The 17,562-nt window shown below is 37.6% G+C and overlaps 1 protein-coding gene across 1 annotated transcript in view; it reads left to right on the top strand.

Moving 5' to 3' along the window:
• LOC150109886 (uncharacterized) overlaps positions 1 to 17,562 on the top strand; it is a 226,230-nt gene that overhangs the window by 183,007 nt on the left and 25,661 nt on the right. Inside the window, exons 16-17 of the mRNA XM_090396448.1 lie at positions 190 to 461; positions 9,251 to 9,320. Coding sequence (XP_090252574.1) covers positions 190 to 461; positions 9,251 to 9,320 — 342 coding nt within the window. The remainder of the gene's footprint in view (positions 1 to 189; positions 462 to 9,250; positions 9,321 to 17,562) is intronic.

Genomic DNA, 17,562 nt, shown 5'->3' with positions numbered 1-17,562 from the left:
TGTTTGGAGTGACATTGATTTTAAACTTCAATCAATACTTTTACTAATTAATGTCATTACTGATCACTCGCTTCATTATTTAATCTTAATAAGTATATATTTAAAAAAATCTGCCCAAAAAAATCACCAAAAAAAAAAAAAAAAAAAAACATTGCCAAAAAATCTCTATTTCTCTCTCTCTCTTTCTAGATGTCTAAATCGTGATAATCCTGGTAGAATTTTACTCAATCTTTGTATCTCCATGCTACTGATGAATACGTCATTCATAGTAGGATCACAAAAAGGAATAGCACTAGCAGGTGTTGATATTTGTGTTGCTGTAGCAATTTTAATTCATTATTTTCTACTAACTTCTCTGGCATGGATGTGTGTAGAAGCCATTAACATGTACCAGCTGTTAATTCATGTATTTGCTTCAGCTGAAACTCATTTCATGTTAAAACGATTTGTTTTAGCTTGGGGTAAGTATTAAAAGAACATTTTGCTGCCTTTTTCTGACAGTTTGAAATTGCCAAATAATAAAGTCTTCATTGTTTAAAATTGTTACAGTTATGTACAGAGCTAATTACTAATGATTTAAAGCTGTTGTTAATTAATTATACATACCTGTACATTACTATTATTGTTTTTATTGTTGTTTGATTATCACACACACATATATAAAATTTCATATCGCCTTGGAGAAGAGATTCATCAAATATAGGCAGGTTCATCCTAAATGTCAGTGTCTATTATATCATTTGCAGTGTTTGTACTCATCACATGCTTTCACATCATATTCCAAAAATAATAATAAATAATATATATTTTTAATCTTATACCCTAACATACTTTATGCAGTTTTGAAAAATGACTTCTCATTCTGACTCTAGCCCAATGAAAAATCCCTCTTCCTCATTTATATCTGTCTGGTAATATCTTCTCTGTAACCTATAGAGGAGATTACCAGAAAGAGATGTTAATGGGAGTGGATACTTTTTTTAGAGGATTAACAAAAATCTTGTTTATCCTTTAAATATGAGAATCTTGATCATAATATCCCCTTTCCTTATTTATTTACCAGCCCATAGTGTGCAATCCTTCAATGTAAACCTCATAAGTCAAATTCCACAGCCCAGAAACAATCCTTTTTAGGCTTTCCATATTACTTCAAAAACCAGACAATCAAATCTATATACAGTAATTATTATTATTATTATTTCATAGCACCTCCAAGGAGTCCAAAGACTTATTGAGGGAGGATACCTACTCAATAACTCAGTCTCTACCACTTAATCCACCAACTACACCAAACCACCACTACCATCATCATCTACACCAATGCCATCTATTACCCACTGCCACTAGTATTTTTTTGTCTGTAAATTGCATGTGTTCTGAAGACCAATTTATGTAGATTTCTCCTGAAAAAAACCAAGTTTCCAGGAGAAACACCCTGCTACCTTCCTATGAAATGCTAAATCACCTTCAATTGAAAAAGTCCCAAGTAAAGATTCCTCTCATCATGACAAGAATTAAACTTAGTCCTTTTCCAATCGAAGGGCATGATGTATCATTGTTCTTCCAATTGCATTATGGACATGCTTGGTGTTCTCTGATTATTGCTTTATATACAAGAGAGCAACCACCTCCTTGTCCTTGCTTTGCTAGTGTTCTGCCCCTCCTACCACTACCATAGTAATTATACTTTGCATCATCTCTCTCCCACCTTTCTGCAGTGTGTGTGTGTGTGTGTGTGCTTGAACTTACTTGCTAGATCTAAACAAAAGGTTTTGCACCCTGGAATTCATGGGTGAAAAGTTGCATACCAGATTGGTGCTGTGTTTCTAAAAGCTTTCTAACTGAATTATTCCAGTGTGCAAAACATTATGCTTAGATCTGTTGAACAAATCTCTACTCATCCATCACTGTGAGTTGACTGAAATCCTCTTGAAAGACCATCATGTCAATGACATTCTCATAACTTTTCCTGCTATGTGTCATTAGGAAATTGCTATTTCCTTTGAAACCATTCACAGCAATATTTACGATCATTTACCTATATATTCAATAGAAGTAGATAAATCACAAAGATCCACAAGACCTACACATGATGACACAACATCCATACCAAACATTGGTATCCTTGTCATATATTTTCATAAATTTAATCAGAGTGAGTGAACATTTCTTTCATGAAATAGCAAGAAAGCATTCATCATAGATCCTTTAAACTTCACAGCGTGTAGAACAGCATATAATTTGTGAGAATTGGCCAAGAATCGCAGTGATACAAAATGCGCAGCGGCAATTAGAGCACCTGCAAAACTCTTTCCAGAGTGATTCAGCTGACGTAAATAAACAGAGTAAGAATGGGAGAGTTTCTGAAATGAAGGAAAGAGTGTTGTATGGTGACTCGTTATTAAGAGGGATGATAGATGGCAGTGTAACTAAATCATACTTACCGGGTGCGAAATTTAAGGATGTAAGTGAGAGTATTAGAGTGCAAAAACAGAGGGTGAAAGAATTAATAATTGTGGTGGGTACGAATGAATTGAAAGGTGATAAATTTTTTATGAGAGAGGACTTGAAAGTATTGTTAAACGTAGCAAAAGAAAAGAGTGACAGAGTTAGAATGGTTAGTCTGTTGCCGCGGTATGACAGAGAGGAGTTTAGAAGGAGGGCCATAATCGCAAATGACATTATGCGCAGGTTATTTAGATGGTGTGGTGTGGAATTCATGGACGTGTGGAATGAGTTTGAAGGGCGAAAGGACTTATACAAGATGGATGGCCTGCATTTAAATGGACTTGGTGTGCGGAGACTGGAAAGAGCGTTGCTGAATGAAGTGAAAATGGATGTGCAAAACCAGGGAAACTAGAACTACCAAGGAGGGGGAGGAATGGATATGCAGACATCAGTGAGACAGATGAGTAAGAATGTATATAATGTACCCGAGCCAGCACTAAGGACAAAAAATGGGAATGGGTCATTTAGAATAACGCATCAATATGGGGGTGGGACTAAGGGATCACTGCATTTCATGTATACTAATGCCAGGAGTATTAGGAACAAGAAGGAAGAATTTTTGGCCTTGATTGGCTCTTCCTGGCCACAGGTTATTGGCATTAGTGAAACATGGCTGATGGAAAATGATATAGTTAGTGGGATAGAATGTGTAGGTTATAGTGTGTTTAGGAGGGACAGAGAGAATAAAATGAGGGGGGAGGGGTATTATTGATGATAGCTGATGAACTGCAGCCAAGGAGAATTGAAGTTATATCGCAGGATAGTGAAAGGAGCTCATTTGAGGCTGTTTGGTGTGAGATTGAGACTGGCAGAATAAAATATACAGTTGGGTGCTGCTATAGACCAGGTGATGGAATAGATGGTGGAGATAGTATGCATAGGGAAATTGATGAAATGAGTGGAAGGAGGGTAATTATTATGGGGGATTTCAACTATGGTAACATTGATTGGAAGGAGGAGAGGACACATGTGAGGAAGGAAAAGGATTTTATTCAATTATTAAGGGATAACTATCTGAGACAGCATGTAATTGAAAATACTAGGGGTGTGAGAGTGCTTGACCTGGTAATAGCATCTGAGAATTTGACTGTAATGAATATGACCATGTTACCACCTATTGGTGAGCGTGATCATAAGGTCTTGACCTGGGAGGCGGCTAAAGGTGTGGAATTTTCGATTAAGACAGGATATATGTGGAATTACTGTGCTGGCAAGTATGACAAGCTTAGGAGATTGCTTGGATCGGTGCCATGGCATGTACAACTGCAAGGGCTGGATGTCGATAGAGCATGGGAAGTGGTCAAGGAGCATTTACAGGAGGTTATGGCTGATTGTATACCTAGGGTCCGAATAGTAAAACAAGTAGGGGTTAAATGGATGAATAACACCATTAAGCTTGAGCTGCAAAAAAAGAAACAACTGTGGAGGGAATTTAAAGAAAGGGGTGACCTGCAGGCACACGAACGGTATAAAGTGCAGGCCAGAAAGGTAACGAGTGTGGTAAAAAAGGAAAAGCGGATTATGAAAGGAAACTAGCTATGCAAGCAAAAGAGAATCCCAAACAGCTCTTTCAATATGCTGCAAGCAAGAAAAAAATGTACACGGCAAAATGATTTTAAGGAATGACAAGGGTAAGGAGGTCACTGAATCAGTCGATATAGTGGAGTTACTGAGCACCCACTTTGCAAAAGCATATCATCCAGGTGGTGACATTGAAAAAATGAAGGAACCATTAGTTTATATGGGAATAGTGATGAATGAAGTGGAGGTGGCTAGTCTATTACAGAACCTTAATGTGAGCACATCTGTGGGATTGGATGGTATACTGGCACGGGTCTTGCATGAAGCGGCTAAGGAATTATCAGTGCCCATGACCATGTTGTTTAATCTGAGTCTCAGGTCTGGTTTAGTCCCGAAGGTGTGGAAAGAAGGGAAAATAGTTTCACTACATAAAGGAGGATCCAAGACTACGGTTGCAAATTACCGACCGATCAGCATATCATGAGTCGTTGTCAAGTTCTTGGAGATAGTAGTCAAGGGAAAAATACAGGAATGGATTGATGAAAATGAGATACTGTACAGGGGACAGCATGGCTTTGTGAAGGGTAGATCATGTTTCAGTAACTTGCTCAAGTTTTATAACAAGGTGACGGCTGAACTGGATAAGGGAAATGGGTTTACAGTGATACTGCTGGACCTGGCAAAGGCATTTGACAGGATACCACATGGAATACTAATCCGTAAACTACAACATATGGGAGTGGATATAGGGTTGGTGAGATGGATAGGTGGATGGTTGATGGAGAGATATCAAAGAGTAGTTTATTCAGGAGTAGAGTCCAAAAGACGGCCTGTGACTAGTGGTGTGCCGCAGGGTTCTGTTCTTGGACCACTGCTGTTTAATCAGTTCATTAACGATATAGGGAAGGATCTAAGTGGAACAATTCATTTGTTCGCTGATGATGCAAAGTTGGGTAGGGCAATAGTGAATGCAGAAGATGTCAAAGTCTTGCAGGATGACTTAGATAGATTGGAGTTCCGGGCTAAGGAGAATGGATGTCAATTTAATGTGACAAAATATAAGGTTATGCATTTTGGGGTGAAAAGATTAGCAGCAGTATACCACATTGGTGGAACTGTACTCCAAGAGATTGATGAGGCCAGGGACTTCGGAGTGTTGGTGGATAGGGAGATGAAGTTTAGGGGGCACATTGCAAAAGTAGCTAAATCAGCTCATCACCTCACTTGGTTGTTGAAAAATACCTTGACGAACAGAGACAAGCAAGTTATTGTACCTCTGTACCGAGCCTTGATAAGACCTCATCTCGACTACTGTGCCCAGATTTGGTCACCTCGGTTCCTTCTTGATGGGGAGGAGGTGGAGAGGATCCAGAGGCGAATAACCAAGATGATAACAGGTCTATGGAATGAACCATATGAGAACAGGTTGAAGATTTGTGGGTTGCAGAAACTAGTTGATAGGCGGAATAGGGGAGATATGTTTGAGACATTCAAATTGCTAAAGGTATTCTGTAGGATTAATTCAGAGGATATTTTTGAGATCAGGACTGGTGGTGGGAGAACTAGGGGACACCTATGGAAGCTGGGCAAGAGTGTGGTTAGCAGGGGTGTTAGAGGTGGGTTCTTTACTTTTAGAGTGGTAAATGAGTGGAATAAGCTGCCAGAGTCTGTTGTGGGTGCTATGACGGTGAACGAGTTCAAGGCAAGGTATGATAGATACTGTGAGAATGTAATCGCATAGTTGTGTGGACATGATGTTTAGGGCCTCCCTTGATGAGTCAAGGACTCCTGGAGTCGCCCAAAATAATAATAATAATAATAATAATTTCAAAGTTTTGAAGAGAATATGAGCAGAAAATTACAAGGGTAATAAGTTACACTGTAATGTTTAAGTATTTCATCTGAATTTTAAAGTATTGTAAATATCAGAGGAAATAAATAGAGAATATAGGAAATATAAATTGAAGGAAATCACACATCTATATTTTCTGTTCTAGTTTTGCAATATAAGCAAAACAGAAAACTGAAGATGGTTTTTAAATACTACAAAGGGAAAAACCACTGCTAGAGGGAAAGCAATGTAGGAAAATATTCAGTGGCTGAGGCAGAGTAAGTGGGACAGTTTATAATTGAAGGGAAAATGCAAAATAAGCAAAATAACATTTTGAGAATAAACCAGCTGTGCAGACCAAAGGAAATCGTAAAGAGTTATTTGTTATATAGAAAGTAAAAGGGAAAAATAACTATGGCAAGTGCTGAAATAGAGGAGTAGCTGAGGAGAAGAAGTAGTCAAAATAGTTTTATTGATTGACCACTTTGCAAGGGTATATCATCCAGGTGACGTTACTGCTGCGACAGACATGGCAGGGAGTGATGTGAGAACAGAACTGATATGATATTGCAGAATCTCAATGCAAATATAGCTGGGATTAGATGGGATATCAGCTCTTGTTTTATGAGAATGTACAAGGGAACTAACACTGCCTCTGACCAGGTTGTTTAATTTAAGTCTGAGCTCTGGCCAAGTCCTAAAAGAGTGGAAAGAGGGAAATATAGTTCCTTTGCATAAAGGAGGCTCTAAGACCACAGTAGCAAATTATAGACCAATCAGTATTTCAGGAGTAGCTTCACAACCCTTCACAAAGCCATGCTGTCACTCTCTGAGAGACAGCATGGCTTTGTGAAGGGTTGGCCTTAGTAATTTATCAACTTTTTATAATAGAGTAACAGTTGATTTGAATAAATGGAATGGCTGCATGACGATTCCACTGGATTTTTCAAAAGTGTTTTCAAATTGACAAAATCCTTCATGGAAATCTATTACACAGATTACATCAAATGAGGATGGATATAAAACTGGTGATATAGTTACAAAGGCCGATTGACAGATACTAAAAAAAAGTAGTATATGGAGGAGCAGAATCTAGGAGAAAGTGGTGCTGTAAGGCTCTGTGTGCTTGGAGTAGTAGTAGTAGTACTGTTTAATTTTTACATAAATGATATAGGAAATACTTTAGTCACGTGCCTGCCTAATGATACACTTGCCTTCACTGTATACAGAAAACCCACACACACAGGCAGATACATTCACAAACTCTCCCACCACCACCCCTCACAACAATATGGCATCATTAAAACCCTTACCAAGAGAGCACACAATCTTTGTTCCAGTGGAACCGCCCTCACTACTGAGCTTAACCACATACACAGAACTTTCCTCTCCAATGGCTACAGCGAACACAGCATCAAAAAAATAATCAATTCCTCCCCCATTCCCCATCCCTCTCATCAACAAGAATTTAAAAATGCCATCACCATACCCTACATCCGTGGCACTTCGGAAAAAATAGCCAAGATACTAAAAAAGTATAACCTACACACAGCATATAAGCCCTACCGCAAACTGGCTACCCTTATCCGTTCTACAAAAGATCAGCTCCCTCCTCTCTCTCTGCCTGGAGTTTACAAAGTACCCTGTTCCTGTAAGCTTGCGTACTTTGGACAGACAGGCAGATCAGCATCCATCCGCCTAGAGGAATACAAGTCGTACATCGTTAAACACAACTATGGCCATTCAGGCTTGGCTGACCATGTTTTGGACACTACCCACAGAGTATCATGGAAGAAAACCACCATGCTCCACCACAGCAAATTCAAGAAAGAGAGACTTTTCTTAGAAGCAGCAGCAGCAGCTCTCAAAAACCAACCAAATCTTAACAAATACGGTTGTATTAAGCTTCCGAAGATTTGGGAAACGGTCATCACCAGAGGTCCCACCTTACATTCCAGGCCACCTACAACTGCCCTTAGAGGGCGCTCCACCTAGATAGGACTTTATTGTCACCCACGTGGTTGGGCTTAGTATTGTAAGTTTTTGTGTGCATGTTACATTAATTGTCTTTGTAATCCCCGTAGATGTCCTAGTGACTAGGACGAAATATAGGAAGTATTAAATTCTATTTTAATTCTTTTTGAGTGTTGTAAAAAATCCATTAAACCTCCAACATAATGATATAGGAAATAATTTGAAGAGAAATATTCATTTGTTTGCTGATGATGCAAATTGGGTACAGTAATAGTTAATGAAGGTGATGTGGAAAGCTTGCAGAATGATTTAAATAGACTGTCAGTACAGAAAAAAGATAATGGCTGTCAGATTAATATGGAGAAATGTAAAGTTACACATTGTGAGATAAATAGATTATAAGCTGTGTACCACACTGATGGAACTTTACTTTAGAAAATTGATGAAGCTAAGGATTTGGATGTGAAATAGACAGTTGAAGTTTAGGTGGCATATTGCTGAAGTTCCCAAGGTAACTCATACAATTACTTGGTTATTGAAAAATACACTAATAAACAGAGATAAAGAATTATCATTCCTCTTTATAAGGTCTTGATACATCTACATTTGGATTACTGTAATGAGGTCTGGTCACCTGGGTTTCTTGAGGATGAGGAAGAAGTGCAAAGGATACACAAGTAAGTGACTAAGATGGTGAGTGGCCTGTGAAATGCTCCCTACAAGGAGAGATTAAGGAATTGCAGGTTGCAAAAGTTGGCTGATAGGTGAAAAAAAGAGAGGATGTGATAGAAACATTTAAGGTAGATAAAGGATTTTATATAATTGATGCAGTGGGTAAATGTTTCAGCAGTTGGCTAGAGGGGCAGAACAAGTGGTCATTCCTAGTATAAGAGTGTGTTAGTAAGGGTGTGAGAAAGAAGTTTTTTTTTACCATCAGTTTTGAGTACTTTCTCTATTAATGGGTTCAAGGAGAGCCACAATACATATTGTGTGGATTGTTTGGGTCTCCCAACAACTCCATGGAGGTGCCTACATAACAACTACTATGAAAACAACAATAATAAAATATCATTATTGCATGTATGATTATAATATAAGAAGTCTATTTTAATTAGAAGAAAGACATAAAATATTAATATTAATAAAAAGTGAAAGACAGGACATTTCTATAAAAGAATTTAGTAGCACATTTCTTGTACCATGCACTTTTAAACTGAAAGTAGAATTGTATATACTAAAATTAAACATTAGTATAATGGAATGTATTATAAAATTTCTTAGAGAAAAAATGCATTTTTAAATTTATTGTTATCCAGTATATTGTCATATATATATATATATATATATATTTCAATCCTTATTTCAATCCTTGAGGAATTCTTAACAAGTAGAATTTATAGGGTTTTCAACTTGCAGGAATACCACTTATTATTGTAGGCGTGACAGTCGGAGTTGATCTTCAAGAATATCACAGTCAAAATGAATAGTAAGTGAACTAGCTTGAATATAATATTTAATTGTGCTATCGATGTGTCCATATTGTTTGTTGTGTGTTTTTATGGTAAAGTGTTTTGGTAATTAACACATGATCATTTTCATTCTCATATTGGATTTTGAAAGTTCTATTTCTTTACCTTTCTTACAACTCTGTATTACTGTAACCTATATTTTCTCATTTTTCTTATAAGCAAGATTAGAAATCATTTATTTTTTCTAATCATTCTAATGTAAATAAAGATTAGAAAGAACCATTTATTATCTCTAATCTTTATTTATATTCTTTCTACTATATCTTTCTTATAACCCGGCCTTTTAATTGTAATCTGTGTTTCCTAATCTTTCTTATTTTATTTTATATTGATTCCATACATGAGGTAGAAGAACTTATAGTGTACATGTACTGTGTGTGTGTGGTGCAAGTGAGAGGCAAGAAAAGAATTATAACTTTATGTAATGCTAGATTGTCCGACTGATGGAGCAATAGCAAGAATTGGTTGCTAGAATGCAAAAATTGAAATACGAAATGATTAAGATAACAAATGAGATGATGCATATGCAAAATGAAATTAGACATATGGAGGATATGAATGGAATAGTACAAAAGAATAAAATGAAAAATAGTGAAGAAAAAGAAGTACCAAATGACTTAAGAGTAGCACCATACAGAGATTCTATTATAAAAGATTTGAATGAATGAGAGGGTCCACAAAGTCTATTTTCCAAGAGGGAGGATGAACAGGGTGATTGAGGTGCTAGATATGAGAAATTAGCATGTGAGGGAATTATTAATGGTTGTAATGAAAGATTTGGTAGGGCATAGGGAGAATGGATATTAGGAGATTATTGAGGATAGTGAAAGACAACAGTGTGGTAGGAAGAGTAGTTTGTGTGTTGTCCAGGTATGATAATGATGAGTTCCTTTCAAGATCTTTTCTGTCTCTAGCAACTCATCGTTGTCATACCTGGACAACAAACAAACTACTCTTCTTACCACACTGTTGTCTTTCACTGTAGCAGAAATGCATGAAGATAAAGGAATACAGTTTTTGAATGTTTGGGATGAATTTGAGAGATGGGAACTGTATAAGAGTGATGCACTGCAACTTAATGGTTTTGATGTGAGTCACCTGTAAAGGCTGTTGTGCTGGAAGTATAATCAGTGATATGAACAAGGTATCAGTGTAAGTCAGGGATGATGTAAATGAGCAGAAGAGTGGACTAAGTGAGTATTGTGAATGAATGGATATGAGAATGTGAGAACAGGAATGCAAGTTGAACAGGGAAATTGAGTGGGCCAGGGAGAGACAGTGTAAGGATAGTGGATTCTGAAAACAGTAATGAATGCATATATGGGTTGGTTAGCATAGGAATGGAATAGCCTGGAATACATGGGGATAGGTGAATCTAGAGGGATATACAGGGTGTTCGGGATAAATTTGACATATTTATAATTAATTATATTTTTCCGTAAGTTACATGTATTAACACACACTTCTCTTCATTTAAAAGTTTGGACCCTTCTTCATTCATATACAAGATGTCAGAAAGGATGGATAGCTGGAACCCACCTGAATCATGGAAGAGAATAACTTGTATCATGATGATTCGTGCCCGCCATCAAAATAAGGATATTACGACTGCTGCCCAATGCTCCCTGAATACAGTAAAAACAATCAGGCATGAACTAGAGACTTGCAATGGTGACTACGAGGATGTAGCAAGAAGAAAGATCCCTAGCAGACGATCTGATTGCGTTCGTACAGCAGAATTCCTCGCAAATCTGCAGGAACAGGTGTTGAAGAACCCTGGCATTGGAATTCGGGCTTTGTTCGTGGAGTTGCTAACTGTAGTCAAGCCCTGGATAACAAGGGTAGCCAATGGTAGGCCGTATGTATGGCAGCAGGATTCGGCCCCTTGCCACACCTCTGGGAAAAGTCAAAAATGGTTGTCTGAAAATTTCTACGACTTCACCAGTCCAAATGTTTGGCCTCCAAACTCCCCAGACCTTAACCCCATGGATTATTTTGTATGGGGCACAGTTGAAAAAGACACCAATCGCACTTCCAGTAATACAAAAGCCCAGTTAATGGATAAAATTAAAACAGTTTTTGCGGCCCTTCCCAGGGAGACTGTAGCATCAGCTTGTTCGAGGTTCCGAAGCAGAATTGAAGCTGTGATCGATGCTAATGGTGGTTATTTTGAGTAAATCTTGTTGATAGTATTGTAATTAACTCTGCCTGTAATGTTTTTTTGTCAATTCATTAAATTTAATAGATACAAAGAAGATTTTCTTTTTCCTTACGAAACTGTCAAATTTATCCCGAACACCCTGTATATGGAACAAAGGGTAGGATGAGTAGACAAGAGAAAGTGTGGAGAAGTCGCAGATGAGGGGCAGCAAGCATGGATAGGACTGATTATAGACCAAAAAATGAATTGTTATGCTTATGTATGAATGTCAAGAATATTGGAAATAAGGGAGATAAAACTGTTGTATTGATTGAGTTTATTTCCCCAAAATAGTTGGAATAAATGAAACATGGTTGAATGAGAATGATATCTTGACAGGAATAGAAATGGAAGGATACAATGTCTTTTGTGAGGATAGGAAGGGCAATAAGGGAAGAGGACGAGTGCTGCTGATGATAGTAGGGGAATTATGCAAGGCTGAGATACAAGGAGAAAAAAAAAAAGTGACATTGGTTTTGAATCAGTATGAAGTGAGGTGGAGGTTGATAGATTGAGATATTTTGTTGGGTATTACTATAGCCTGGGGAATGTGGAAGACAGGCAAAATAGGCAACTTGGCTTAGTGAGCAAGAAAAGGGTGATCATTATGGGAGATTTTATTTACGGCAGTATTGATTGGAATTAAGATTATCGTCAGAGATATATGGTTGTAGCTAGTCATATGAGAAAGAGGAGTTGAGTGAAAAAGAAATAGATGCTGTTTGAGCATTGGTCAAGAGCTGTTTAACAGCAGAAATGTCTGAGTGTATTTCAAAGGTGAAAAGACCAAATAAGGTAGAAATAAAATGAATGAATGAAGAGATTTAAGTGTGAAATATGGAAGAGGGAAGCACTGTGGAGAAAACACAAGATAAAGGTCAGTAATAATCAGTTAAATAAAGAGTACAAAGAGCAGGCCAGGAAGGTGACTTGATTGATAAAGATAGCAAAAGTGCAGAATGAGAAGAAACTAAGCAATCAAGTTAAGAAAAATCCTCGTGCGTTCTTTCGATATGTGGCAAGTTGAATTAAAAATGACTATAGAAGAATGATTCTTGTTGATGACGTTGGAAGACTGGTAATCAATGCACGGAATATAATTTAAGTATTCAATGATCATTTTATCAGTATATTTCATCCTTGTAAAGATGGCATCATAAGAACTGGAATGTAGAGGGTATGGCAGAGGAGGTATTGATGGTGAATGAACAGCAAATATATGAGGAAATAAATGAGGAATGCTCTAGGTCAGTGATTCCCAACCTGTGCTCTGCGGCCACTCCAGGAAAATAAAATAAATAAAAATTGAATGAAATTAAAGAATAAGAAACAAAAAGTAAAAGCAATCACTTCACAGCGAATTTTCATAGGGATAACATTGTGATTTCTTAGCGATTCTTCCACGAGTTTTCTGTGCATGTGACCTCTTTGTGAGTGTTTAGTTGTGTAGTTAGTAAGTGTTCATTAATAAAGTGTTGTGTTTTGTTTTACTAGGGGTAGGTATATCTTTACAATATAAAGATATTGTAAGACATACATTAACTTGTAAGACACAGGGTAGGCCTAAGGGGCTCTGCCATAGAAATTGAATCTAAAAAGGGCTCCGCAAGTCAAAAAAGGTTGGGAACTGCTGCTCTAGGTAATTAATGCCCTTTTTAGAATCCAATGTCCTCACCAACTTCTTTAACACCTTAAACAACTCCAGACATATGGATTGGCCTATAAATTGTAGCCTCGGTCTTGCAATAGGGTGAGTCCTGAAGGAATGTAAGGTGAGAAAAATTGTTCCAATTCACAAAGGGGGAGGGGGTAAGCCCGAGGCTACAATTTATAGGCCACTCCATATGTCTGGAGTTGTTTAAGGTTAACACCTTAAGAAGTTGGTGAGGACATTGGATTCAAAAAAAAGGTTGATAAGAGCAGCATTCTTTATAATGGTTTGTTAGGGAAAGGTCATGGTTTAGCAACAAGGTTAAAATTTACTGGATAAAGGAGATTTATATACAATGATATACTTGGATTTTTCAAAGGCCTTTGATAGACTGCTACATGACACGCTGGTAGCTAAATTGAAACAGATAGCATTAGATAACAGACTAGTAAGTTGGATAGCTGATTGACAGTCAGCTAGATATCAGCAGGTTGTGTATGGAAGAGTGCTTCCTAAAAGAATGTTACTAGGAGCATTCAACATGGGATCTATCTGTCTTTGGATCATTATTGTTTAACTTGCATGTTGATGACATTGGGACTGGCTTAGCTGGAGATGTGCAGCTGTTTGCCAATGATGCAAAGTTGGGAAGAACTATGATAAGTTGAGCAGCTGTTGTGGCCTTGCAGGAGGCTCAATGAGCTATGTAAGTGAGCAAGGCAAGCAAAGCTTTCAGTTTAATGTTGCAAAGTGCGAGATCCTGGATTTCGTGGGAAAGATTAGGATGTTGAGTATACAATTAATAGGAAAATTTTGAGGAAGTGGAAGAGATTAGAGATCTGGGAGGGATGGTGGACAGAGACTTGGAGTTTAGGGATTGCATTGATAAAATTATAAGAACATCACAACAGATTATGGTAATAATGAGGAGGATAATCACATGCAAAAACAAAGAGATTATGGTTTCCTTGTATAATGCTTTGATCAAGTTACTAACCACTGTGTGCAGATTTGGTTGCTTGGTTTTTTTCTTGGAGAGGGTCAAGAGATTGAGTGAATGCACCTTGCAGAGGCTTATGAATAAAAGGAGAGGGGGATATGACTGAGACATATAAGTTGATTAGGGTTGTTACCAGATTAATATGGAGGAAATATTTCACAGGATAAAAGGGAACAAGAGTAGAACAAGAGGCCATACCTGGAAGCTGTATAAGGAGGAAGTGAGAAGTAGATTCTTTGCTAGGACAGTGATTGGCAAGTAAAATGCATTGCCTGAGAGTGTGGTAAGTATAGAAATTTTGAATGGGTTTAAGGCACTGTTCGATGATCTTTTTTGCATAGGAGAGTATGGATCTCCACCGATGAGACCTTTGATTCCTTTGATGTTGATAATAATATGTGCAATGTTAATGAATTTTCTTAAAAAGTCTTTATGCTTATTATTATTATCAAGAGACCTCCATGAAGTTCAAGAGACTCATTGTGTGAGTTTCCACTCTCACATGCACAGCTCATCATACCTCAACTTAAATGCATTCATTGTCCCTGCACCCACCACACTCTCAAGCAGTACATTCCAATCCCCTACCATTCTCCATGCAAAAAATCTACTCATCACCCCCTTACTCACACCCACTTTATACCAGTTCCAGGGATGGCCTCTTGTTTTCCCCATTTCTCCAAATATTCTACGAAAAACTCATCCACATTAATCTAGTAATTCCCCCCCCCCTTACTAATTATACATCTGAATCATGTCTCCCTTCTTCCTTTATTCAATAGGCTCAATAATTTATATTCTCTCCATCACTCCTCATATTCCATTCCAGAGAGACCAGAAACCAACTTAGTCAATCATTTCTGAACCCTCTCCAACATCTTGTTATCCTTTTGAAAATCAAGCAACAAAATCTGTGCACAGTAATCCATATGTTGGCTGACCAAAGCTTTGTACGATGGAATCAAAACATCCATACTTCTGCACATCACTGTTCTCCACATCATTTCCATAATCCGCTATGTTGTCCTAATTTTAGCAAACTGTCCACAAAATTTTATGCCCCTATCTACCATCACCTCGTAGATCTCCTCCACATCATGTGTGCATCCCATTTTTGCTTCCCAAGTTTTATAACCTTACACTTTGTTACATTAACCTGTCCTCACACATTCGTCCATTCAGACAGTGATATTCAAGTCTTCTTGCAAGATTACTCTGCTATACTTCTCACCTACTTTGTATCATCTGCTAACAATTGTATATCACCATTTAAGTCCTTACCAACATCATTTACATACAAATTAAACACCAATGCTCCCCCAAAACAGACTTCTGAGATATGCCACTAGTGATTTTCCTCTTCAGGGATATCACTCCCCTATACACAACCTACTGATATCTATCAGACAGCCAATCTTCAAACCAGTGCACTAATCTACTATCCAACCCCATCTGTTCCAATTTATTATTATTATTAGGAGGGTATTAACTACTAGTTTGTCAGGTGGCAATCTATTGAAAGCCTCTGCAAAATCTATATATACTATACACATATATATACTACTACATGTACCCCCCCCCACCTCTTGTCCAATGTATTTGTCACCTTGTTATAATAAGTAAGCAGATTGCTAAAACACAATCTTCCTTTAGCAAACCCTTGCTGTCCACTAAAGAGAATTCTACTGCTGTCAACTCAGTTCTGAATCCTTGTCCTCTCTAGTTTCTCCAACACTTGATCACAACTGCAGACAAGCAGATTGGCCTAAAATTGAAAGCCTTAGTCTTATCATCCTGTTTATCAAGTGAAACAATTTTGCCATTTTTCTATTCCTTTGGAACTTAGGCTAATCTAAGACTTATGTTAAAAATGTAAGTTAAAGCTGTTATCAGCTCCCTGTGACATTCCTTCAAGACACAGTGATATACCATCAAGTGCTGACCTTGTTGACATCATGTTTACTCAATTCCTCATGTACTCCTTCCCACTCACCATGATTAGTTCCTCCCCTATTCCCACTGTTCTCAAGTTCTGCATTATGTTAAATCACAAGGATGGAATCTTTTAATGAACTGCTCATTAGTGTTTAATGAGCAGTTCATTAAACACTAATGTTTAATGAACTGCTCATTAAAGTATTAATGAGCAGTTCATTAAAGTATTCCATCCTCTACTATGTCCTTCTCAGTGTTTATCATTCTCTTATTATCACTGACCAGCATCATCCTCCCGTGAGTAGAATTGTCATGCTTGTTTAATAAGAGTCATACAACAACGCAGGTTCCAAGGAAGTGGAAAGAAGGTAAAATTGATTCACTGCATAAAGGTGGTGATTATGTTTTACTAACTTATGTATTATAACAAAGTGACAAATACCTTGGACAGGGGAGATGCATATACAGTGGTATACATGGATTTTGCAAAACCTTTTGATGGTCTCCCACACGACAAACTATTAAATAAATTGAAACAGGTGAGATTGGATAACAGACTTCTGAGTTGGATCAGTGACTCGGTGTCAGATAGGTATCAGAAAGTTGTATATGGAGTGGGGGGGGGACAGTATCCTGTATGAGAAGGTTAGGTGTACTGCAGTGGTGAGTTTTGGGAACAATGTTGTTCAGTTTTATATTAATGATATTGAGTTAGGTTCAGATGATGCAAAATTGAGGAGAGCATTGCAGAGTTCATGAATGGGCAGGTAAGTGGAACTATCTGTTCAGTGTTGCAAAGTGTAAGGTTTTGAGATTTGGTAAGCAAAAAAAAAAAAATGAGATTCAAAGTATGAACTTGGCGGGGAAACTTTAATGGAGGTAGAGGAAATGAGAGATCTGGGAGTGGTTGTGGACAAGGACCTGAAATTCAGGGGTCACATTGCAGAAGTTGTGAAGCCATCACATCGGATAATGGCAATGACCTGGAACACCTGGACATTCATAAATAGAGGTTATGATGTCATTGTATAAGGCCTTGTATGGATTATTGTGCACAGATCTGGTCGTTTGGTTTTCATAGTGATGAGGATATGTTGGAAAGGGTCCAGAGAAGATTCACAAAGGTTATCAGTGGTCTTTGGAATGTGGAGTACGAGGACAAATTGAGAGAATGTAAATTGTAAAACCTTGTGAATATGAGGAAGAGGGATGGGGATATGATTGAGATATAAGCTAGTCAGGAGTTGTTATCAAGTTGACATGGAAGACATTTTTCATAGAAAAATGTCTTCCATGAAAAAGGAAAAGGGAAAAAACAGGAAAAGGTTCTTTGCATGGAGAGTGGTTGGTGAGTGGAATGCATTTCCTGAGTGTAATTAAAAGAAACACACGTATTAACTACAGTGAAAATTA

This window comes from Typopeltis vanoorti, chromosome 1, assembly GCF_054136105.1.
Source record: "Typopeltis vanoorti isolate ZY-2024b chromosome 1, IOZ_Tvanoo_1.0, whole genome shotgun sequence".
NCBI lineage: Eukaryota > Metazoa > Arthropoda > Arachnida > Uropygi > Thelyphonidae > Typopeltis > Typopeltis vanoorti.
This window is presented reverse-complemented; position numbering and strand designations above follow the sequence as displayed.